The 23088-nt window shown below is 60.7% G+C and overlaps 1 protein-coding gene across 1 annotated transcript in view; it reads left to right on the top strand.

Annotated features, from left to right (window-relative positions):
* Positions 1–21488, top strand: part of ARHGAP39 (Rho GTPase activating protein 39) — a 94524-nt gene extending 73036 nt beyond the window's left edge. The window contains exons 8-13 of the mRNA XM_044453231.1: positions 6737–6829; positions 14028–14101; positions 18059–18258; positions 19147–19238; positions 20192–20361; positions 21294–21488. Of these exons, the coding sequence (XP_044309166.1) occupies positions 6737–6829; positions 14028–14101; positions 18059–18258; positions 19147–19238; positions 20192–20361; positions 21294–21488 (824 nt within the window). The remainder of the gene's footprint in view (positions 1–6736; positions 6830–14027; positions 14102–18058; positions 18259–19146; positions 19239–20191; positions 20362–21293) is intronic.
* The last annotated feature ends 1600 nt before the right edge of the window (positions 21489–23088 follow it).

Raw genomic sequence — 23088 nt, 5'->3', positions numbered from 1 at the left:
CCAGGAGAGCCCCTGTTCTGGACACTCCAGAGAGCTGCTCTTGGTCAAAGCAGACTGCAGTCTCTTCGGACGGTTGGCCGGCATCTTTGGCTGATTGGTTGGACGGTTGGTGGGTTTCTAGAAGGCGACTCTCTCCTTTTACTGGAGAAAAGCCCCAGGATTCATTGCAGGCAACCAAAGGCCCCACGATGGCCCCGTGAACAGTGGCCTCCACTGTGCCTTTGGGGCTCCTCAGTATCTTACTTTCCCACTGCGGAATAAGACCCCTTAAGCCAACCCAGTGTGCTTGCCGGTTTTGCTCTTTGCCAGGGCTAGCCAGGGTTCTTGCTCGACTCCAGACTGGCTGTGTTTGGACGCAGTGGAGAGAAGATGAGCTCCAGAAGAGAAGGGGAGACTGGGCCCCGTAGTCCTTCTCCTGACTGCTTGTGCACATCTCCTCATCCGCAGTCTCGCCCACAGGACTCCACAAACGGCAACTGCTGTCCGTAATTGCAGCGAACGCTAACTGAAGCTGTTGTATCGGGGCGCGTCACCGGGGGCAAGTCTCCCTGGAGAAGACCTTCACCCTGGGAGAAGTCAGAGGCAGAAGAATGGAAGCCCAAGGATGAGATCGCTTGCCTCCATGCAGGAAGTCGTAGCCTGGAGTTGACAAGAGCTGAGCAGGGCTGTCAAGGAGGGCCTGAATTCGTAGGGTTCCCTTAAGCTGGGGCAACAGCAGCACTTGCAGCCTGGCCTGCCCCAATTCTGCCGCTGCCGTGGGAGGGAGGCCTTTCAAAGCACGGCTGGCGTGCAGAGCCGCATCGTTAGAATGCCGCCGTCTCTCCGCCGGCTCAGACGCAAGAGCCTCCCGATGCTTCTGGTGAGAAGAGCCGCAACATTGTGAGGCACTCCTGAAGGGGCGGGGCAGGGGGGGTTCTGTTGGATTCAGCAGAGCATATGAAGTGAGCCCGAAGGAATCAGCAGACTTCTTGCTCCAGGCTGTTCAAGAGCAGGTTGGCAGGCTCACTGCAGTTTTCCTTGGAATAGAAAGCAGTTGAGAAGGAGATTAAGGGAGAAAATGGTGAAAACAATACCAGCCTTTCAGCGATCATCGTACCAGGTTTAGCAGGCTTTCAGAGCACTTCTGTCTCCCGCTCTTTTCTCGTTGGATGTTCTGCTGAGGTTGAAAATGGCTTCTGTGCAGCCAGGGCTCTGCATAGCAGCAGGAAGAGGCACGGATCCAGTTCCTCTGGCGGGGCAAGTATGCTGGATCCTGTAATCGAGAGAAGCTGGATCCTGTCATCAGTGCGCACGATGCAGATACGCACGTCTTCATCCTTTGTTCCAGTTTTGCCCCTGATGTGGGGAGGGGGAGCTGAAGGGAGAGCAGAAGCCCTGGCTCAGTTTGGTAGTACCCCTGTGGGTTCCTGGCTGCTCCAGCTCTCCGGTCGCGGTGTCGGTTCCTGGCTGCGCGGAAGCGGTTTTCCATGGCTGCGCCATCCCAGAGTTTGGATGGGAATAGATGGCCCTCTCACATTGCATGGCTGTTCACTGGACCACGGACAGCAACGCACAGCTCTCTGGCTCACAGGGCGCTGCCTTCTGCTCAGTCACAACACCCCTCATATCACCGAGCTTCGTACTGCCCACCGGGAGCGGGAGCGGCTCACCAGGGTCTGGCTGGCAGTGCTGGGGAATGATTGGGAGCCCCTTCCGTGCCGTGCCAGCCCTTCCCTGGACCTTTCGGGACATCTGCAACCCTTCACAAGCCCGGGTCCTTTGTTCAGGCAAAAAGCAGCAGCCATTCTCTATACCCCTCCAGCAAAAGCAGCCCCAAAAGGCAGATAACTGGGCCCACCTTCCAGCCCCGTTCCCAAGCTCAGTCAGCGTTGAATTTCCACCATGGGTGAACCTGAGCAGAGAGCCTGCAGTTAGCTCTTCTCGCTGTTGCCGGACCTAAAAATGCAGCACAAATGAAAGGGCAGAAATAGGACACACCATCCTGGATGTCTCACCAAGTTTTCCCCCATAAGCAGGCTATGGGGTGGGGGGCAGTTTTTAAAAAGCACCCCCGCTGTGTGATAATGTGCTGAAAGAGGTGAATGTGTTTGACATTGCTTTGTCTGTCGTCAGAACCATGCTGCCGACGCCTCACACGGGGTGAGGTTTCTTCGGGCCCCAGCCATTTGCTGCTGTTCTCCTTTGGCAGTTTTGGGGGCACTGACTTTTTAGGACATCCCCTGGACGACCAGGAGGGTTCGGGACATCATCCCTCAAGACAGTGCCCTTTTCTCGGCTGCGCGAAGGCCGCTCACCCTGGCAAGGGCGCACGGGCAGCAGGGAGCTGTCCTGGACAGAACAGAGGCCGCTTGTTCTGGGCCGGGGCCGGCTCTTTCCTTTGCCCCCCCAGCACCCCATTGTGCCGGAGTGACATCATCTCCCCCATTGATCTGCAGCCCCTTGTCTGGTCAGGATGTGGGCGGCAGTGAGTGCGAGCAACAGGGCCTCTCTTGTGTCCCACACATGTGGGGCTTCGCGGCGCAGAAAGGAAGAACGGGGACCCTGTACTGAGCAGCCCCAGCTTCTCCCCCTGCCCCTTCGTGCTGGAAAGGAGCCCTGGCTTAATGCAGGAACTGCTCGAAGACGTCTGCCCGGCTGTGCCGGCCTTTCCATCCTGCAGCCAGGACTGGCGTGTGTCCCTCTCGCTCCGCATTCCTCAAGCTGCTTCCCTCCAGCAGCGTTGGAGCGTGTTTCCCAGAATCCCCCACCCTGCCTGTCGATGCAGTCCGGGCCACCTGGAAGGTGCCGGGCTGGGAAAGGCTATGCCGCAGCCTGCTCTAGGTCAGTGGTGGGAACCATGAGCCCTGAAATGCTGTTGGTCGGGGATAATGGGAGCTGCAGGGAAGCCGTATCTGGAGAGTCAGGCATTCCTCACTCCTGTGCTGGGTCCAGGAGAAAATGCAACTCCCAGGGCCCCCTCAGGAGAGGCAGTAAACGTTTCCAGCTTTGGGGCAAGGCCCCGTTTGCTCAGCGCCGTTGCCCGTGCTTCCGTGAAGCCGCTTCCCGTGGGCTGCTCTTCTGCCCCAGCCCCTCTGGGAGTAGGCGATGCCTGGAACTCGCCTCAAATTGCTGCCCCAGAGCCGGAAAAACATGTCATTTCTTCTTCCCAAGGAGCACTTATTATCCTGAGTGCAGCCCACAATGAGCCGGCCCTGTTCTTAGAGCGGCCTGCCAGGTGCTCTGCTGACTGTTGGAGGCAGCTACGGCACTGGGCGCCAGCTGTGGCTGGGGGCCTGGAGACGGGAAGCCCCCCACCCTCCAGTGGCTCTGCCAAGGAGGAGAGACTGGAGGCTGTGCATCAGCTCCGCCCCCTTCAGTGTGTGGGCAGGAGGGAGGTCTGGCTGCCACACCAGCCCCCCGGGAGCCCTCCTGCTGGCCCATGGACTCGGCCTCTCCCCCCTCCCTGCCCTGTTGTCATCCTCTCCGTGCTTTTCGCTGCTGGGACCACGTCTGAGCTCAGTCACGCCTGGGCAGAGGTGTGAACAGCGTCAGCGGGGGAATGCGGCAACTGGAATTGCTCACTGCGGGCTCGGAGGTGCGTGGGGCAAGGAGATGTTATGCCAGCCTGCTGTTCTTCAGGTGCTTTGGGCTGGAACTCCCTCTGCCCCGACCAGCATGTCTGAGGGTCAGGGATTATGGGAGATGCAGGCACACGCTTCTGGAGGGTGCCCGGAAGCCAGCCCTGACTTTTGGGGTGGCTGTTCCTGTTATGTGCCATTGGATTGTCTCCGACTGAGGGTGGCCCTATGAATGGAAGCCCTCCAAAGGCCCTGCCCTTGACAGCCCTGCTCAGCTTCTCTAAGACCGGGGCCGTGGCTGCCTGGAGGGAGCCCACCCCTCTCATCCATGGCCTTTCCTTTCTTCTGCCTTTGACTGCCTCTCGCACGACGGGCTGCTCCAGGGAGCCTGGCCTTCTCATGATGTGCCCAAAGCCGGACAGCCTCAGTTTTGTCCTTTCTGCCTTTGGGGCGGTGGCGATGATGATTTATTGTTCTTCTGTACTGCCTCCTAGTCCGGAGGTTGTCTAGGCAGTTTCCAAATGTTAAAAAAATACAATTAACCAATCGCACAATCATATTTAAATAACACACTAAACAGTTACCAAAGGGAAGAGTTAACCATCCTATCTAGGCACGGCCCCTGCCGCTCCCTGTTGATCCACACCCGCTGGATGGGCCCGGCTCTTCAGCGCAGCTGGTCCCCCCACTGCTTGTGCGGCGCTTGGGAGCCATGGTGCGTTTTGCTGGTGCAAAAGTGGCGGGCCAGGCAAGCTGCCCGGGATGGTGCGGCAAGACGCTTTGGTGGTGTGGGGCAGGCGGGCTGTGGAGCCCCTTCCCTTCCCCGGAGCCCCTTCCCTTCCCTGTCTCCACCCACCCACAGCCCAGACTTCAAAGTGATCATTGTTGCCATTGAGAATTCCCATGGAACAACCCGCAACCCACTCATCTCACATCCGCACTCACAAATCCGACAGGAAAGGAGAAGCGCTGGGTGGTGGCACTGCTTTAGTCTCTCCCTTCCCTCCCTTCCTCCCTCCCTCCCTCCCTCTTTTACACTCACACACACACTTTTAATGTTCAGGTGAACGTGGGGACACGGAGAGCAAATGCATAGTGGGTTCTTAGGAAGCGGTGGCTGGCAGGCTCTGGCTCACATGCACGCTTGTGCAAAGCTCATCCCTCGCACGTCGCTGTGATCCATGCTGGGTGCGTCTCTTGGGGGGGCAGTGCTGAACGTCAGCCTCATTCGTGGTTTTTGTCTGCTGGGGAGGCGCAGGCCCCACCCACACCGGCCCCCTGCCCAGCAGGGCCTCTGTTTGCTTTTCCACCTTGTGCTGGTTGATCTGTGCTGGTGGAACCGGCTCATTTGGAAGCGGTTTTAAACGGCTCATGAACTTGTAATCAGCCGCAAGTCACTTGCCTGTCCTTTCCCTGCCTCCCAGCAGGGTGGCTCTCAGCCCAGAGAAAAATGGGGCTCGGCTGCACTCCGCCGTAAACCTGCCCTTTCTTGGGTCCCAGTCCTTGCTGTCGTGAAGCTTTCCTTCACCTGCAGCATCATCTTGGATATAGGCAATCAGAAAAGGGAAGTTGTTTTTCGTTATCCGTGTGTACCTACCAAAAGCCTCACCTTGGCTAACGCACCAGTGGTGTTGGGTCTCCCCCCTTCTTACTTAATTCACCACGGCTCCCTGTGGGCAGTGGCCTTTTCCTGGGCAGCGATACGCTCAAGGCCTGGTTGCCAGTGTGTGGAGGAGGCAGAGTGTTTGCTCTTCTCTGCCTTTTTCATGGCGCGTCATTACGGCGGCGATCTCTCCGCTGTCCGGGAGTGCTTTTGATGTGCTGCGAAGCCCATAGCGTATGCTGGCACGCCTGCCACCCCCAGCTCGCCTCTTCCAGGTGCGTTGAAGCTACAACCTCCATCATTCCTAGACCCCATGAGCACTGGTGACGAGGGAGGCCTCCGTGAGGAGGAAAGGCTGCCCTGGGTGGATTTCTTTTTGCTGTTAGGCGTTTTCACGGATGAGCCGTGGCCAAACCGAGCCCTCCTCATTTCATTTTTAAGAGGCGCATTATGTAAGAGTAGATCACTGGCAAAACCAAAACCCAATGGAAACTCAGCCTCCCTTTTTCCTGTGGGTTTTCCCTCTGAAAAATCTGTTTTTCTTGTTTTATTCTGCCTTTATTTTATTTGTTTCAGCGACATAACAAAGCAGTTCACATTTATAAGCGGCCCTGCTCATTGGATTAAGGGCAGACCACACATCTGCCTGGACAAACAAAATGCAAAACTGTAAATAGAGCTCAAATTAAATCAGATGGGAGCAGCAGATAGAACTGAAAGGGTGGTGACTGTATGGAGAGGTGATCGGCCCTCAGGCGGGGTGTGATCTGGCTGGAGGCATTAAGGAAGAGACCAGGCAGGGCATTCTGCAAACCCAGTCTGAGTTTGGGCACCCCCATGGAGAATGGGCCGCTCGCTCGCTCGCTCGCTCGCTCAGGCGTTCTGGCCAAACACAGCTCAGACGGAGGCGGGATGCCCCGAGGCGGTCCCAAGCAAGGCATGGGGTGGGGCCAGGGGAGACGGGCCCTTAAGCGTCCGGGCCTCGGCCATTACCCACCGCCTTGGTTCACCCTCCACTGCCATCGTGACGTGTCCGGGTTGCGGCATGATCCCGTTCTCACCTTGACCCCAGATCAGGTAAATTCCACTGTGTGACGAATCCAGGAAAGAGAAATCAGCAGGTGCCGGGGAGCGCGGGGGGGGGGGCACTGGGCATCGGGGGGCTAAAGAGGGGGCAGGCGTTTGCAACAGAAACATTTTGTGGGGAGACATTTCTGCCCCAGCGGAATTTCTAGCCTCAACGTGGAAGTCTGGAACGCTGAGCCAGCTTTCTCTGACTGGGTGCACCTCCCGCATCCCTGCCCACTGGCCAAGCTGGCTGGGGCTGATGGGAGTGGAAGACTTCCAGTAACCGGTAAGCCCCAGGTATGGGAAGGCCGCCCTAAGGCACTTGACTTTCCTCTGCCGCTGATTCAGCCCTCCATCGGGGACAAGCACCTCCATCTCCCGAGCGAGCATAGGAGAACCTCCCGGAGCCCACTGCCGAGTTCATTCTGGTGTTTGAAATGTGTGTTTTACCCCCGCCCCCTTTCTCTGTGTCCCATTCACTGTCCTCACTGTTCTGTTTGTTTCCCAGTTACTCAGCACATTAAAGAACTCCTGGAAAGGAACAGTAAGAAGAAGTCCAAATTGAGAAAGAAACCCAAGCCCTATATTGAAGAACACGATGGTAGGGTGTCGCGGCCGAGGAGTGCTGCCTAGCACCTTCCTCTCCTTAGTGGTAGAAGCCACCTCCGCTTCACTCTTCTGCCGCTTCTTAGCCTCCCCTCCGCCTCTTCTTAACATCGGCTTCACGCTTCTCCCTCCTTTTAACCACTCGCCCGGGGCGCGCCTCCCGTCTCCGGCCGGCTCTCCCGGCCAAGCTGAGATTGACCTCTGCCGGTCTTGCTTCCCGCAGGTGCTGTCCTTGGGTTGTCCTTCAGAAGGAAGGGCTTCTGGTGCCGCCCAGGCGCTTCTGTTAGGGCAAGGGGTGCCCTCGCCCTGACGGCGGCATCCCACGCGCGTGCAGCTGCGTCCGTGGCGGTGCAGGTGGAGCGCGAACGCGCTGATGCCAACGGGCCGGGCAGCTTCGCGGCTCCGGCTCGGAATGAGCCCCCGTTGGCTTGTGGTCGTCCCTGGGGCGCCGGCCTCTCGCGTGCAGGGCTGCTGGGTGCTTGTTCCCCTGTGGCACGAGCACATCACGCTTTGGTACTGAGAAGGATCCAGCTGCGAAGCCCAGGATATGATCCGTGAGTGGTATCGGGCTCTGTGGACTGAAGGGTTGCAGCCACAAACAGGATTGCTCGCCTGAGTTGCAGCTTGTTTTCAGTCTTCGGAGCATCTTGTGTGCCTCGCCTCTGCCAATCATACAGCGCTCCGGTGTGGAAGATGCTTGCCATGGTCTGTCCAGTGCAGAGGGGGCAGAGCCTGGGACGCGGGGTCAGGCCAGAAGTGGGGCTCGCTCCAGGCCACGCGGTGGTGGAGCCCATGCTCCGTGGGTCGGATCCAGTCATCCGCAGCTTTACAGGGTCTGGCAGCAGGTGTCGGGAGAAAGCCCTGTGTCTTCTGAGCCCCAGCAGTGCACCCTCCTGGAGCAAAGCCAGAACTGCTTCGAGCCTGGGGCACTCGCGTGTTTCCCCTGCTTGGAGCAGGAGGCTCTGCTCTCCCCCTGGGCCTCTTTCTGGGAGGAAGAGGAGGAGGAGCAAGCTTGCCCTCTTCGCCCCAGAGGATCCCTGAGGCGGCGATGGTGTCTGTGCAGGGATGGGCTTTGGTCCGGTTCTGCTTGCAAGGAAGAAATGAGTCTCGCGATTCCCTTCCGGCCCCTGTGCCTCTGGGAAAGCTGAGGGACTCCTCTGAGCCACAGATGGCAGTGCCGCGGGCTGCAGATGGATCCCGGAGTGCCTTCTTCTGGCCGAGGGCCCTGCCGAGTGCTGGCACCTTCCACCCACGGGTGGCCCATCCCAGGGCAACCTGCTTGGGGCAGAGAAGGGCGGCCCCGGCCTGGAGGTCTCATCTGCCTCTGGCAGCCAGAGGATGCCCCTGGCGGGGAGGAGACGCCTGCCACTCCCATCGCAAGGAGTTGGTGGAAGCCCACCTTTGTGGAAGGCAGGCCCACCCGTCAAGGCAGAAGTGTCCGTTCTGGAATGCGGGGAGGGAAGAGCACACCCCTGGATGCTTGGAGCTTGGGTTGGACCCAGTGGCCCTCTGGCCACTTCTAGCTGTGCTAATCCGTGCTTCCGTGATCCTGTCCCCTGCCCAAGCTCCAAACATCCAGGGGTGTGCTCTTCCCTCCACCAAGCGGGAGCATGAATTGCCCTGCTGCTCAGAGCAGACGTCCATTCTTTCTCTGGGTTCTGCCAGCAGCTGGGTGGTTCTCCCCGGGGGTGCAAAGGCGGGCCGTGATGGCAGCAGCCCTGCGTTCGCCACCAGCATTCGGCACCCGCAGGTTTGCTCTCGCTGGACGGGGAGGGTCATGGCTGCTCTGGGCAGGGCAAGCTTGCCCACCCGCAGACCGGGTGCATTTATCGCCTGCCCCCTTGAAGACAGATCTCTGGCAGCAGCCGGTGCTGCGTATTCTGAGCAAGCCTGTTCCGCAGCCAGACCGTGTGGTGGGGCTTCTCCCACTGTGGCCTTCCGGTGGGCCAGCCGCGCATCCCCTGGGACGCTGGTCTTGCTGCAGGCCAGCCGGAGGCCGCGTGGGGGCACCCATGTCCTGGCGGAAGGGCCTTCTGCCTGGGGGCCTCCCAACCAGCAGGCGGCAGCGATGGGATGCGGCACTCGGGCCAGGATGCTGCCAAGTCCTGAGCTGTGCCAACCAGTGGCCCTGCTGGCTGTGGCCGATCGGAGCTGCCCGGAAGGCGCCAGCCTGGGCAAGAGTGCTGCAGAGCCGCCCCCACGGTGCCACAGAGAACGACAAGCGCCATGGCCGCAGCACACAGGAGGGGCCCCTCTCCCTGACCAGTAGGGCACCCCCTCGCAGCTGTTCCCACGCGGCTTCCTGTTTGTTAAAAGCGTGCGCACGGACAGGAGGAGACGGCAGTGTCATTCAGCGTTGCTGGCTGGAGCTCTCTTGCAGGTGCACAGCCTGACTCGAAGCCAGCGCCCCTCCCGGATGATGTTGATCTGTACCCTGAAGGCTGGTGCAGGAACAGAATGCAGGCGCCCTGGGGCAATTTGATACTTCCTGCCTGGCCCCTCCAGCCAGGGGCGTGTGTCTTATGCAGAGCTGGATGACTGCCTCTCATTCTAGGAGCACAAAACCGGGGGGGGGGGGGTGTTAGTGGGGGCAAATCACCTCCAAGCGGCCTGAGCTTCATGTTTTTGGCAAACCAAGCCAAAGTGGCCAATTTCTGAAGAGCTGGAGCCTTGGCCCTCTGCCTCAGGTTTCCTTGAGTTGCAAAGAGGGGCCAAAGATCTCTCTGGGGTAAGAGCATTCTTTTAAATCCCTCCATTCTCTGGAAAAGAAGCCTGAGTGCAGGTAGACCTTTTGGAAGGTGGCTTAGAAGTCAGACACAGGTGTGTGTGTGTTAACCCTTTCCTCCCCTGCCTTGGTCCCAAGGAAAATTGTTCCCCTCACTTCACACCCCTATTAGCCCTGGAAGGGGTCCTCATTTTCTGCTCTGACTAGTGGCCAGGGAATCTGATTTTTGGTCAGGATTGTGGCAGGGAAGGGACATGTCCAGAAGACCCTTGGGTCCTGGCACTGATCAGGATTCCTGCCAACTACTAATTCAACAACAACAACAACAACAACGTAGCTACAGTTTCTGGCAGATTTGCACAACTACCCATGGCATTGCAAGCATTGCTGGTAGTTTGCCACTGGTGGAGGAAAGAGCGTCCGATGCTCCCTCACTCTCTGGTCCGAAGGGTGCGAAGACGCAGGAGTGCCAGGCGCTCCTTGAACATGCCAGAGCACGGCAGAGATGCTTTTTAGTGCTTGCACTGGCCGCCTGTCCTCGGCCGTGGTGCATGCCTTGGTCGCATCGGGCTGCATGTCCTTGTGCCGGCAGCCAGTGACGCAGAGCGCGGAAGCGAGCAGCCCCGTCACGTGGGACGCAGGGGCTTGTTGCTGCTTGCAGTGGCGGGGCAGATGGGACAGGGTGGCTGTTTTCGCGGGCAAAGCGAGGTCGGGCTAACCGAGCTTCAGAGATCTTGGGTTGTTTTCCTAGTTATTTTTGAGGACGCCAATGTAATCCTGGGCAGCCATTCACTATAGTCGCACTGAAATGCAGAAGACGAGGAGCACAGGGGGACCGCGAGGGATGAGTCGGGGTGGTGGCAGAGCTGGAGTGGGTTCCAGCCACTGGGAAGCTCCTGGTGGGGCCGTGCTTCTAGTCCTCAGGAGTCTCCCTTGTGGTGTTTGTTGAGAGCATCCAGAAGTGGGGCTGCCGTCTGCCTCCCTGGTTTTCTGTGCTGCTCCCCTGTCACCACCAGTAGCTGAATGTGACCGGTTCTTCCTTGCTGGTTTTAGGCCTCTGCTCCTAAACAGAATCGGGCCAAAACCGCTGTCCGCGTGACTCTGGAATGGGGGAGAGGCTGTCGCTTCTTGCTAAGCCGATTAAAAGTCCCCCGATTCCCACAGAGGGCTTTGTTCAGCAATTTGGCATCCTTTGCAGGAATAGGAACCTGCTCGTTTGCTTCGCTGGAGTCCGCCTCTCAGGGTTCTGGTTGCACCAGCGTGGGAGCACAATAGAGATTGTGAAAGGAGAACCTTCCCCCTCTCTGGCTTGATAAAAGGGCTCTGAAAGAAGGTTTTGTTTGGGTTTCTAGATCTGGTTTTGCTTGCGGTGGGGTGGCTAGGCAGGGTTAGAACAGGCAATGTTCCCACCCTTAAAAACGGCCAGACCATTGGAATTCAGTAACTTTACCCTGCATTTTGACATGGGAAAGTACTCCTGTGAAATGGTTCCAAGTGGACTAACTTAAAAGCTGCCATTCAGGAAAAACATAGACAGAGCAGGTCAGAAAGGAGCTCCTGGGCCATCTAGTCTGACCCCCAGCTCCTACTGGCTCTGCTTGTGACATGCCTACCATGTGCACGTCCAGCCTATCTTTGAACACCCTCACCGATGGGGCCTCAACGACCTCCCGAGGAAGCCCATTCAGGAAGTACTTGGGGTCCTAACTGTCAGGAAGTGCTTCCTGGCATCCAAATTGAACCTTGGTTCCCTGAGCTTTACTCCATTGGAGCGCGTCCTGCCTTCCTCCACAGGGGAGAACAGGTCTCTCCCCACCTCCATGTGACACCCCCTCATGTACCTGTATGTCGCCCACAGGTCCTCTCTGAGTCTTCTCTTCTCCAGGCTGAAGAGACCCAGTTCCCTCAGTCTCTCCTCATGCGGCTTTCCCTGTGACCAGCCACCATCCTTGTGGCCCTGTGCGGCACCGATTCTAACCTGAAGGAGCTTGTGCTTGTGTAGGCACAACACAGGTGCCTTTGAGCTGGGTGCATCCCTGGAATACCTCCGGGGCTTCCACATGAGCCCCAGGCCCTGCCCGCAAGCAACTCCCGTCCCATCCATTAGCACATTCACCAAATGAGCTGAAGGAGGAATTCACACATGACAGCAAAGTGCCTTCCCACCTGCAGGGAACCGCAGCTGCCTTTCTAGCAACGAAGCAGCAGCTCCCTGCAGGAGGCCGGCGGCTGTGCTGGAGCAAGGCTGCATTGCACTGGGGTGAAGAACGTGCGTGGCTCCCGGGGGTCGGTGTTGGTGGTGACAGGGAGCCCGCAGCCATGCGCCGGGCGCTTGGTCATTCCTCTGGCAATGGTGGTTCTTGGCTGCAACAGGTCCGCGGACCCCCCAGACAGCCCGCAGCCAGCCCATCTCGCCTGGCCTGGCCTCTGCCTACGGTCCCCGCAGCTCTGCAGGGGCTTGCAGTGGCTGTGCAGGGCACCAGGCGGGGGACGGAAGGTGAGGGACCGTGCCCCCCGCATGCCAATGCAGCGTCGCTCTCAGAGCCTCGGCTTGGGACTTGGGAGATGCAGGTTCTCGCTGCCACTCGTTCAGGAAGCTCACAGTGCAGCTTAGCCTACCTCACAGGGTCATTGTGAGGATAGCATGGCGAAGAGGAGGATCATGTGAGCTGGCTTGGGTTCCTTGCAAGAGGGAAAAAGGAGCGGTACAGATGTGATGCTACATAAACATTAAGACGGATCCTGCCCCCCCCCGCCCCTTTTACACGGTGGACGCCAAGGTCTGCATAGCCTAATTAAATACGGCTCACAGAATCTCGCCTGGTTTGGCCCCATTGGGCCCTCCCCCGGTGGGACGGGGGTTTCGAGACCTGATTTCCCCTGGGAGGGATTCTCTGCCTGGGCCTTTTGGCATAAGCCTGTCTGAGAAGTGACAGAGCAAAGGAATAGCTCTTGAGAAACCACCGACTTTCCAAGCAACTCCCCGTTCCCCCAGCTCAAGCTTCCTGTCTTGAGATGGCCTGGCAAGAATTCCTGCTGCTGCGAACGCTGCCCACCAGTGGCCACGATCCTGCTGGAAATGTTCCTGAGGTCATGTATTCTGGGAAGCGCTGGAGCGCCTCACCGTGCCCTGCCGAGGCATTCGCCTTCCCGCTTCAGCGCCCAGCCTTCGGCTGCCAGCGTTAGCCAGTCGCTGTGCCGTTGCTCTGCTGGCGCAGAGCCTGCACCCTCCTGGGCCGTTTTCTCCCCTCCTCTCTACTTGCATCATAGGGGAAATAAAGCTGAGCTTTAGCCCAGTCGTGGGAAATAGATACGTGCAGCCACCCTGTGCCAAAGCACCCGCCAGGTAGGCTCTCGGAGGGCTCGGGGCCCGGCAGGCACGGCGGTGCTCTCCGGTCCCCTCTGCACCAGGAGATCGGTCAGCATCGTGGTGCACCCCACTCCTCCTCTGCTGGCGAAGCGCAGCAGGTGGGGAGCCATCCTGCAGGGGCGCCTTCACCAGAGGCCCAGCGGCTCTGCAGCGGCTTCAAGGGGCCTTCCAGCCTCACCCCATCCTGTGCACTCCCCCTGGCCCTGGCCCTGGCCCGTCCACGCCTTAATAGGATTAAAGTTCTGATTGTGGCTGCCAGGGGAGAGGAAGGCTGGGAACTGTGGTCTCTCACTACGGAACCGTCATGGCTGTCCCTGCAGCGCCAAAAGTCCCGCTAGCGGAGCGCGCGCTGGCTCTCTTGGCTAGGACTGCCCCTTCACGGCACCCTCCGAGCGCGCAGCTGGGCGGTGCGACGTGCGCTAGCTTGCTGAAGGCCCCTGGCTCGTGGGTGCCCGAGCAGAGCTGGGGAGATGCCTCCTTCCAGGAGGTGCCGGTGAGTCGCAGTGGCTCAGAGGAGCTGGTCCCGGGCTGCTTGCACAGTGGCCGGGCTTCGAGTAAGACGGCGTCGCACGCTTTGCTCCCGCGACGCCAGCCGGAGTCTGAAGCAGCCCCCCTGTGTCCTCCGGGTGTGTCCAGCGGGCATTCCCATGGGCAGTGCTTGCTGGGCATGATGGGCCCGGCAGTCCAACCCATCGGAGAGGGCCGGGCAGCGGAAGGGCTGGTCCACAGGATCGGGGACGGATGGTCAGCCTCTGCCGTGGCGACGGCGGGAGGCAGGAAGGGGCTTGAGGGACCCCCAGCGTGATCGGGGGATGTGACGGCGGGGCGTGTTGCTGGTGCGGGGTCCTGACGGAACTCCCTGCTGGAGCAGAAGTCCTGAGGCCTGGAATCATCTCGGGGTGTGGCTGAGAGGGGGCTTCCTGCTGGGCCGGTTTCTCTGCCGTGCGAGCCCCGCTCTGAACCTGTCACTCCGGCTGCCGCTCGGGAACCGCTTGCCCCGCTGCTGCTCACCTCTTCCTCCCTGGGTGCCCCCTTCTGTCGTCCCGGCTCTCACTTCCGCTTTCTCTCCCTCCCTCCCTCTCTCCTTCCCTCTTCCAGGGGTGGCAATAAGTACTTATGCCAAGTATTGTTACAACAAGCTCCAGAAAGCGGCGTTGACCGGAGCCAAGAAGGTACTCCTCTCTCTTCCTTTTGCTTGACCTTTGGACGTGGGTCTTCAACGCACTTGGAGGCAGCGGCCAGTGAGCGGGGCATCAGCGCACGCGTGCTGGTGCCCTCACTCGAGGGGATGGCACCCCAGGAAGGGTTTCCAGGCGCTGCGTAAAGACCCAGGCCACCCAGGAGGGCTGCAGCGTCCCAGCCTCGCTCCGCCCTCGCTCCCTGCCCTGGCTCTGTCCATCCTGTCTTGGCTCGGGCGGTGGAGCAGGTGGGGTCCCGAGCGCGGATCGTGCAGGGCCCTTGGCTTCCCTGCATCCTTCCTTCTGTGTGGGTGGAGAGATGGGAGGTGGGGGCTAAGCTCGCGCCTGGTCGGCCTTTGGGGGGCTTTTCCTGGTTAGGAAGGGGCTTCCCATATCTTGCTGGTGGAAGACCTCCTTCAGGAGAGAGAGACTTCCACAAAGAGCCCCTCTCGCCATTATCCTCCTGCTGGCTTCTGCCTTTGAAGCGGAGCCCAAGAGGGAGCGCGTCAAAATCGGGTGAGGATGCAGGCAAGGTTGGCGCTTGGGCTTGGCTTGCTCCCCTGGTTCGTTCTCCTCGTGGGATTTATTCCTTTGCACATTCCGTACCCCAAGAAATGCTCCCAAGGCCGGGGAAAGGCAATCCCATTCCCACATGGTTTGCTGTTGTCGCTACTGAGATGTTTTGTACCCTGTCCTACAAATGCAGTGCCTGGGCAACTTACAATAAGGACTGGCGGAAGGCGGCCACACAGCTCCCGTTGCCCTTGGCACCCGGATCTCACCCCCTTCATTGTGCACGTTTTGTGGCAGGGCTTCCAATCCACTTCCAACCCCCCAAAATTTGACTCAGCCAAGAGGATGGTGGGGCAAAAGCTTGGAAGCCGTGGGCCACGGCGGCCTCACTGCATCGCCACCAGAAAGCGCGCAGCTCTCCCACAGAGCAGTGACGGGACTGCCCTGGAGGCAGAGTGGGATTTGGGGTTCAGGCAGGGGAAGCGGCGCATGGTGCGCCCCATGGGGAAAACGGCAGCAGCAATCATGCAGTCTGTTTAAAAGCATTTTGTGAGGAGTGTTCATCAAATTAAAATAATCAGACAGGCTGACGGGGATAAGAACAGCGGCGGTCATTCCTGAAAGGGGAGGATAATGGGGAAAGAACAGAGCAAACTCTATGGTGAGGGGAAGCATTAAAAGGGCACCACGCTGGCGTTAAAAGGACTTCGTGGACGTGATCCCAGTGGCGTGTACAGCTCGCCCGGTCTTTAAGTAAGGCCAGGAGCGCAGACGGGTGCCCCCGGATGCTGGCGATGGCAACCCACGGAGAGTACGGTGCAGCAGGACATTCCCCCGGGCCAGTCCCGGGAACGGGAGCGACACACGAGCACTGCCGGGCACGAGTGCGGCTCCTGGTCGTCGATGGGGCTTGCTGTGGACGATGTCCTGGGAGGTTCCCCCCGAAGATCCTGTGTAGAACGGCTTGCCACTTGGATTCTGCCTGGCAGGCTTCAGACCTTCTGAGCCAGTCCTGCCGCTCCAGCGTCCCTGAAGCCGTGCCAGGCCTGTGGGCTCATGCCGCGGGAACCGAGACCGCCCGGGGGCACCACGGCAAGCCTCCCCAGCGCAGCGCCTCCGCTGCCTTCCCGCTGGCGAAGTGCCCCCCAGGCAGTGGGACAGGCTGCGTGAGGACTCCGCTCTCCCGCCCTCGGGAGGACAAAGGCTGCGGCTCCCGGGCGGGTCCCTGCATGTGGGCAGAACAGGGGGGCTCGGGGGGCTCCTGGGGAGAGGAAGGTGCTCTTCAAGAGCTGCCGGGAGCCCGGCCCTTGTCAGGGAGGGGGAGAACCGGCTGGAGGGCTCTGGGGAGGCCACGCGGCCGCAGGCTGACGTCCAGCGAAAAAGCCGGAGCACGGCACGTTGCGGGGCAGATGTGGCTTCCGCTGCACCACGCAGCATTCGGTCAGGAAGGGTTCGGGCGGTTTCCTCAGCCCGGTGCCCAACGGGCAGTTTGGATGCCCAGCTCCCAGCATCCCCGACCCGCTGGGGCTGGCAGGTGCAGGTCCCAGTCACTGGGAGGGTGTCGGACAGGGATGCCTGGGTGGGGCAGATTCCCGGAGGACAGCGATGGCTGTCTGTGGGCTCCCATCCCAGAGGCTCGCATGCCGCGATACCGGTTAATAAGGTTATCCACCGCCCCATGTGTGACGGCCGATCACCCACCGGGCGCAGCTTGCCTCGATCCCCGGGAAGGCAGCCAGCGTGGGGCCCGATGGGCCAGCCAGGGACCGCGTTCTGACGTCAGCGGGCGGGGCGGTGTGTGGACTGCCCACCCACCCTTGCGGGGCTTACGTGTAATGACGAGCCCCGCCATGCCCCGTTCAGTGGGCCCCCCGCGTGAAGGAGTGCGCGGAAGCGGGCCAGGCAGCGGCCTCTGCCCTTGCGTATCCTATGGATGCTGCACGTGCGTCTGTAGGAGGGCAGGTGGGCGCTTTCCAAGGATCGGAGGGTTGAGAACAATGGAGCTGCAGTTTGCACGTCGGCAGAAATGGCGTTTGCAGCTCGGGGGCCAGTGCCCAGGGCACCCAGTGTTCTGAAACCGGGTGCAGACTCCCAGCTGTGCATCTCTGGGAGCTGAAAGAGCGCACCGGGTGCCACGTTCTCCGTCGGGGGGAGCGATCAAAGGACGGCTCTCTGTGCTGCACCCACCTTCAGTGGGAGGCCCTCTCGGTCCCCCGGCCCAGCTCTCGGGGTGAAGCAGCACCAGCGAAATGCCAGGAGGCCTGTCCCTCCCCCTCGCTAAGAGAAGAGGATTCGGTTTGCTGGCGGGTGTGAGGGAGGAACCGTGTGAGAACAGGAGGCGCTCGCCTGCCCCACCGCCCCCAGGCAGCCTGTCCCAGGCGCTTCCTGCCGTGCATGGATCAGCCACCCCGCCTCATGCCCCATCCCTGGAGTGGGGAAGGAAGAGCCCCGGAGCCGTGTCACGAGCCCAGGGCTCCGTGCCTCCTTGCCCCGCCTGGTCAGCCCTGCCGTTTGTGGATGGACGCGTGCCCCTCACCCGGAGAGCAGGGGGCGCCCAGTCCCCCTTTGCCAGGAGAGGAGAGGCTGCCCAGGCCTTTGGGGCGGCGCCTCCTCTGCCCCTGCTGCCGGTCAAAGGAGGGGTCTCCCTCACGCTGGCAGGTGGGCCCCCCGGGAGGAGAGCAGCAGAACCCGAAGGGGCAGGGCGGTCAGGCGGGCCCCACTCCAGCGGCTCCCACAGACTCCTGTCAGCCCCCAGCCCCGCCCGCCCCTTCCTGCCCTCCATCGCCGGCTGACCCCTCGAGCACCGTCCCCCCGCCCCGTTTGTTTGGGCCTCAGCCCGAGGACGGCCGCCGGGGCTGCCTCACGCCCACTTGGCCCCCAGGGGCCTGATCCAGAGTCCTGGCGTGGCCGCCCGAGGAGTGGCGTCTCCGTGGCTCTTGGAGCCCGGCTGCGCTCATGGGTTGCCTGCATCCAGTTCCCGTTCGTTGGGCTGGTCCCTCCCAGAATGCCCTGTGGCCAAAGGCTCCGTGGCCCTGGCCGTGGCCGCCCCTTGAATCTGCTGCAGAAGCAGCTCTTGCTGGTCCCGGAAGTTGCTGCTTTCTTTAAGGCACGACCACCGGCTTGGCCACTGGCGCCGCTGCTCGACCTCCCCGCAGGCCCCACTTTCCATAGCCTGCTTTCTGAGCGCACCCACCTCCCCACCAGGCCTGACAGTGGTGGGTTGCCCCTGGGTGTCTTCCCACGCTGGGGTGGGCTTGGGACAGGCTTGAGCTGGCGTGAGTGGCTGTACTGGGAGACCGGCCCGGCCGTCTGGCTTGCCTTGGCTCCTGCCCCACTGCCACAGCGCCATGTCAGGCAGCTGGCCGGGAAGTCTGCCTGGGCCGAGCGCTGTGCCCCCGCCTGCCCACCCACCCTGCTGATACCGCCTCCCTCCCGCAGGGCCTGAAGAAGCCCCACATCGAGGAGATCCGCCACGCCAAGAACGCCGTCTTCAGCCCCTCCATGTTCGGGAGCTCCCTGCAGGAGATCATGAGCATGCAGAAGGAGAGGTACCCGGACCGGCAGCTGCCCTGGGTGCAGACGAGGCTGTCGGAGGAAGTGCTGGCCCTCAATGGAGACCAGACGGAGGGCATCTTCAGGTAGGCCCACCTGGCGCGGGGGCTTGTGTTCCCCATCGCGGGCGCTGGGCCTTCCCAGGTCAGCGCATGCCCCTTTTGAGGCTCGCCGGCTTCCTCTGCAGCTGATTTTGCTGTAAACGCGTTTTGGACTGGCAGCATGAAACTTGTGCATGGAGATAGGGAGGGCTGCATCCCTCTCGTGTTATCTGTGGGTGACTAGCAGCTGAACAGAGCTGGCTCCCCAGCACGGCGTTTGAATGCCCTCTTCCTTCCAGATGATTCCAGGAGCTGAGGTCGCTTGTGCCTGCCTTCCTGCCACACGCAGGGCAGGATCCTGCGCAAGCTTAGGCCGAGAAAAGGCCCCTGGGCCGGAGGGCCTTCTTCCGGAGCCTGCCTTGGAGGAGATCAGGAGAGTGGCTGCCCGGAGAAGGGCCTTCTCTGTGGTGGCTCCCCAAAGCGGTGTGCCTGGTGCCGGCATTGTATTCATTTCGGCACCAGGCCAAAACCTTTTTATTTTCCCAGTATTTCAAGAGCTGAGGTTGTTTTAAAATGGGTTTTTATTTATTGGTTGATGCTGCACGTATTGTTGTATTGCCATCCTGAGACCATGGTGAAGGACAGAATAGAAACGCTTTTGACAGACAGACAGACCCCAGCAAGGCTGTCTGGAGCATGCTGGGATTTGTAGGCCCTTTTTCCTGTCTAAACTTGCACAGGCCTGTGTGCTTGGAGCATCTCGAAAATTACTTTGAAAGATGGTGCAGGCACCTTTCTCCTCCTCCTCCTCTTCCTCCTCCTGAGATCATCAGTGGAAAGGAGAAGGCTTGGCAGCTGGGAGCCAGCCAGGACCAGCCCCTGATGTTTGACATCCCTCCCGTCTCCCTGGGGTGTCCTTCCTTCTCTCCACAGAGTCCCTGGAGACATTGATGAAGTCAATGCCCTCAAGCTGCAGGTTGATCAGTGGAAGATCCCCACCGGCTTGGAAGATCCTCATGTTCCTGGTGAGAACTCGCCTGGGCCAGGGCAGGCCAAAGGCCTTTGGAGGACTAGCCACGGCCGGGTCTGGCCCAGGCCTGATGCTCGGTGCCCATTGGGCAGCGGTGAGACACTGCTCCGAAAGTCCATTTTGCTTCTACCGCTGTTTTTTGCTGAGATGTTTCCTGGTCTTCTGAAAAGATGGCCTGGGTGGGATTGGTGCCCACCCACTTCACGAGGTCCCCCTGCCCGGGCCATCCTAGGCCAGGCCAAAGTCCCACCAAGTCAGGAGGAAAAGAGAGGCCACGTCTGAGCTGAGGAGACTGTTTTCAGCCCCAGAACTGAACTGTGCTCTCCATCAGTACCCAAAGCCCTGCTCCTAGTTTGATAAAATTGTAGAATCCTAGGATAGGAAAGTTGGAAGGGGGCAGAGGCCCATCGGGTCCCAGTGAAACCATCCCTCCGAGGGCTGTCCAGCTGCCTCTGGAATGCCTCCGGCATGGGAGAGCCCCCCACCTCCCTGGAGCTTGGGTTCCGTGTCCGGCCGGAACCTGCCTTCCTGCACCTTGGGCCTGTTGCTCCATGTGCTGCCCTCTGGGTTGGCTGAGGAGAGATCTGCCCCTTCCTTGGCGTCTCTGCAGAGTGCCACCGCATCTCCCCGCAGTCTGCCCAGGCTCCCTTGGTTTCAGCAGTCAGGCGAGGCGGGATGAACCCTGTGGCCTCCCATTGTTAAGCAGCCGGGGTCACAAGCCGTGCCGATCTGCTGCACGTGCCCCTGGGGTCTGTCAGTGAACTCCGACCTGCCTGCTCCCCATCCTAAGCAACAGGCGGAATCCTGGCTTCACTGGGCAGGATTCCTTTGAGGTTTACCTGCTCCCCTTGCAGGTGTGCAGCCCTGGCCTGTTTCCTGTGCTTCAGGCGCTCCTCCCTTTCCCAGTCCCAGTCCCAGGAGTCTCAGCTTCTTCCTCCCCATCCGCAGCCTCCCTGCTGAAGCTCTGGTATCGGGAGCTGGAGGAGCCTCTGATTCCCCACGACTTCTACGAACAGTGCATCACGCACTACGAGAACCCCGAAGCCGCGATTGCCGTCGTCCACTCCCTGCCCAGGATCAACAAGATGGTGCTTTGCTACCTCATCCGCTTCCTCCAGGTAAGACGGCTCAGGTGAGGGAATGGGGCGGGGCACACTGGCTTCCTTTGCTCCCTTCAGCCCCAGGCACCCCTCCAGCTTCGGCTGGAAGCCAGACGTCGGACCAGAGGGGCCGATACTGGCCTGATGGGCAAGATGCAGCCAATTTGAGGGGCTGCTGGTGCAGGATGGGGGGATGGCCGCAGCCCAGATGGTGTTCAGAAGGTTTCGGAAACGCCCCTGGAGGCTCTCAGAGGCTGCCCTGGCCCACACAGGGACTATCGAGCTGGGAGGCCCGGCGGCTGAAGACCGTGTCCCGGGCAGAGCCAATACACTTCTCAGCACAGGTCGCTGGAGAACGTGGCTGGGAGGTTCCTTCCCCAGGCAGTTGTTGGGCTGCAGTGCCTCTGGACTCGTTTCCCAGGGCCCCGGTCCGGTCCTCCAGCACACAGAGTCTATCTTGGGCTTGTTTTCCTGAGCGTGGTTGCTGCGTGGGTGGGTTTTCAAGGGGAATTGAAGTGGGGGACAAAGAGTTAGCTCCCCTCCTCCCACATACAGTAACAACCCCCACACCCACAAAAGATACTCTTCTGCTTAGCAGTTGAGCTTAGAACAAAATGTTCTTTGTTCATTCAAAAGATCTGAGCTGATGTGCAAATTAACTGAAGTCTATTTTAATTGAGGGGGAGATGAATAGACTGGCTCAGCCTGCTGTGGAACTTAATGAATCCAAGTGATCGTTTGCCTGTATGGGTATGAAGAAGCCAATGTCCACCTGATGTTTGTGCGGCCCCGAGCCCTTTGAGATGCTAAAGCGCGGTGGGGGCCGGACTGGACAGGCCGGGGCTTTTCTGGCCCAGTGTTTCCAGCACATCTCAGCTCCCAAGGAGGGGGGTCATGCTTGCTCTCCCCGGCCAAGAATCACAGCTCTCCCCCATCTCCTCCCCTGCCAGGTGTTTGTGCAACCAGGTAACGTGGCCGTCACCAAGATGGACGTCAACAACCTGGCCATGGTGATGGCCCCCAACTGCTTGCGCTGCCAGTCGGATGACCCGCGGATCATTTTCGAGAACACCCGCAAGGAAATGTCCTTCATCCGCGTGCTGGTCCAGCACCTGGACACGGGCTTCATGGAGGGGGTCCTATAGCACTGGTGCCGGCGGATCTGACGCAGGACTGGACGGGACGTCGCCACCGACCCGGCATCCCCACCCCGACGTCAGTCAGTCAGTGAGAACCACGCTTGAGTCAGAAAAGGAGGCCTCTCTGGCCAGCCCTTCCGCGGAGAGCGACTGGGCACCGCTCCCAGGCAATCCGGGACTGGCCCGCCATATCAGCTGTGCCACCATCGGACGGGCACGGCACTGGGACCTTGGTGCTTCTGGTGTGGACAAGCAGCCCCTCCGGGAGGCCTCCCGGCCCACCGTCAGAAGACACCGGGCTCCCGACAGGACTAGGCTTAATCTGGAGGTTGCAGCGATGTCTGAATGAGGGGACGACCGAGCGAGATGCGGGGAAACTCTGAGGCTGAGCCTGTTCCATGCCTTCCTGCGAAAGGGGCGCAGGACAGGGGCTGGTGCTGGGGCAGAGGCAGACGAGGGAAGGTCAGGAATCGGCAAGGGGCAGCCTCAGCTGGCTCCCTTGGAAGGTGGCAGCCGGAGCCTTTGGGACCAGGCGCAAGTGGGAGAGAAGCTGCCGGCGATCGAGAGAGACCACGGACAGGGCGTCACGGAAGAGACGAGGGAGCCCACTGCTAGAGCCCCTGGGCCCACCCCCTTGCAGGGAAGGGGCCGCCCGACTCCCCACTGGGCATCCAAGGAGTGAGCTGGATGAGGAGCAGTGGGCCCCTCGGCCACGGGGTGCCAGGCTGCCGGGGAAGCCAGGAGCACCCCGGCCGGGGCGCGGTCTTGCCACAGTCCTGCCTCTGTCCCCGTTCCCCGTTCCAGCACAATCACTGCCAGAAAGGGCTGCTCTGTGCCCTTGCCGCTTCTCCCCAAGTCCCACGGAAGACCGGATGTCATGCTCCAAGCCCCAGGGGCTGGGCTGGGCTGGGCTGTGCCGCCGGAAGCGCTGACTGGCCCCGATTCCCTTGATTGCCCCGCCAGCCCATGGAGCGCACACAAGTGACCTGTGGAGTGGACGTGAGCTGCGGGTCTTTTCTTCTGGCCTGGCCTGGCCTGCCCTGGGTGGCCGAGTAGAACTGAGAGCATCCATTCGGAGGGGGTGGGGAGGACAGCCGAGCGGGGCACACGGAGCTCTCCGTGTGGCAGAAGGCAGGGCAGGGCGTCCTCCTCACCGCCTGTCAGCAGCGCATGCGGCGTGGCTCTGAGGACCCTCTGGGATGGGTGCCGGGGATGCTCCCACGCGGGGGAGCTTGAGGCAGGCCGAAGCGCTGCAAGAAAACTGCGCGTCTACGGCACGCGGAAGCTGGAACCAGCAGCCTCTTGTTCGCTTCGCATCCTTCACCAGGCGGTTTTGAAACGAGGGGCCAAGGAAGCGGAGGCGCCCAATTCCATGGGCTGGGAAGGATGCTCTTCTCTGCAAGCTCTCTGGCCCTAGAAAGAGAATGGCATGGGGGGGGGGCAAAAGCAAGTGCTGGCGGCACGTTTTCTCGCAGGCATGGAAGTCGGGTGCCTGCTGGTTCCTCGCGCACTCGAAGGACAGCCGGGCCCTTTCTGGAGCTGCAGGGAACACTCGTGCAGGACCCCCGTCTGGGCTTCTGCTCCCCAGGCGCAGGCTGAGCTCCAG

Source organism: Varanus komodoensis, unplaced genomic scaffold (genome assembly GCF_004798865.1).
Source record: "Varanus komodoensis strain SLA01 unplaced genomic scaffold, ASM479886v1 scaffold78, whole genome shotgun sequence".
NCBI classification, from domain to species: domain Eukaryota; kingdom Metazoa; phylum Chordata; class Lepidosauria; order Squamata; family Varanidae; genus Varanus; species Varanus komodoensis.
This window is presented reverse-complemented; position numbering and strand designations above follow the sequence as displayed.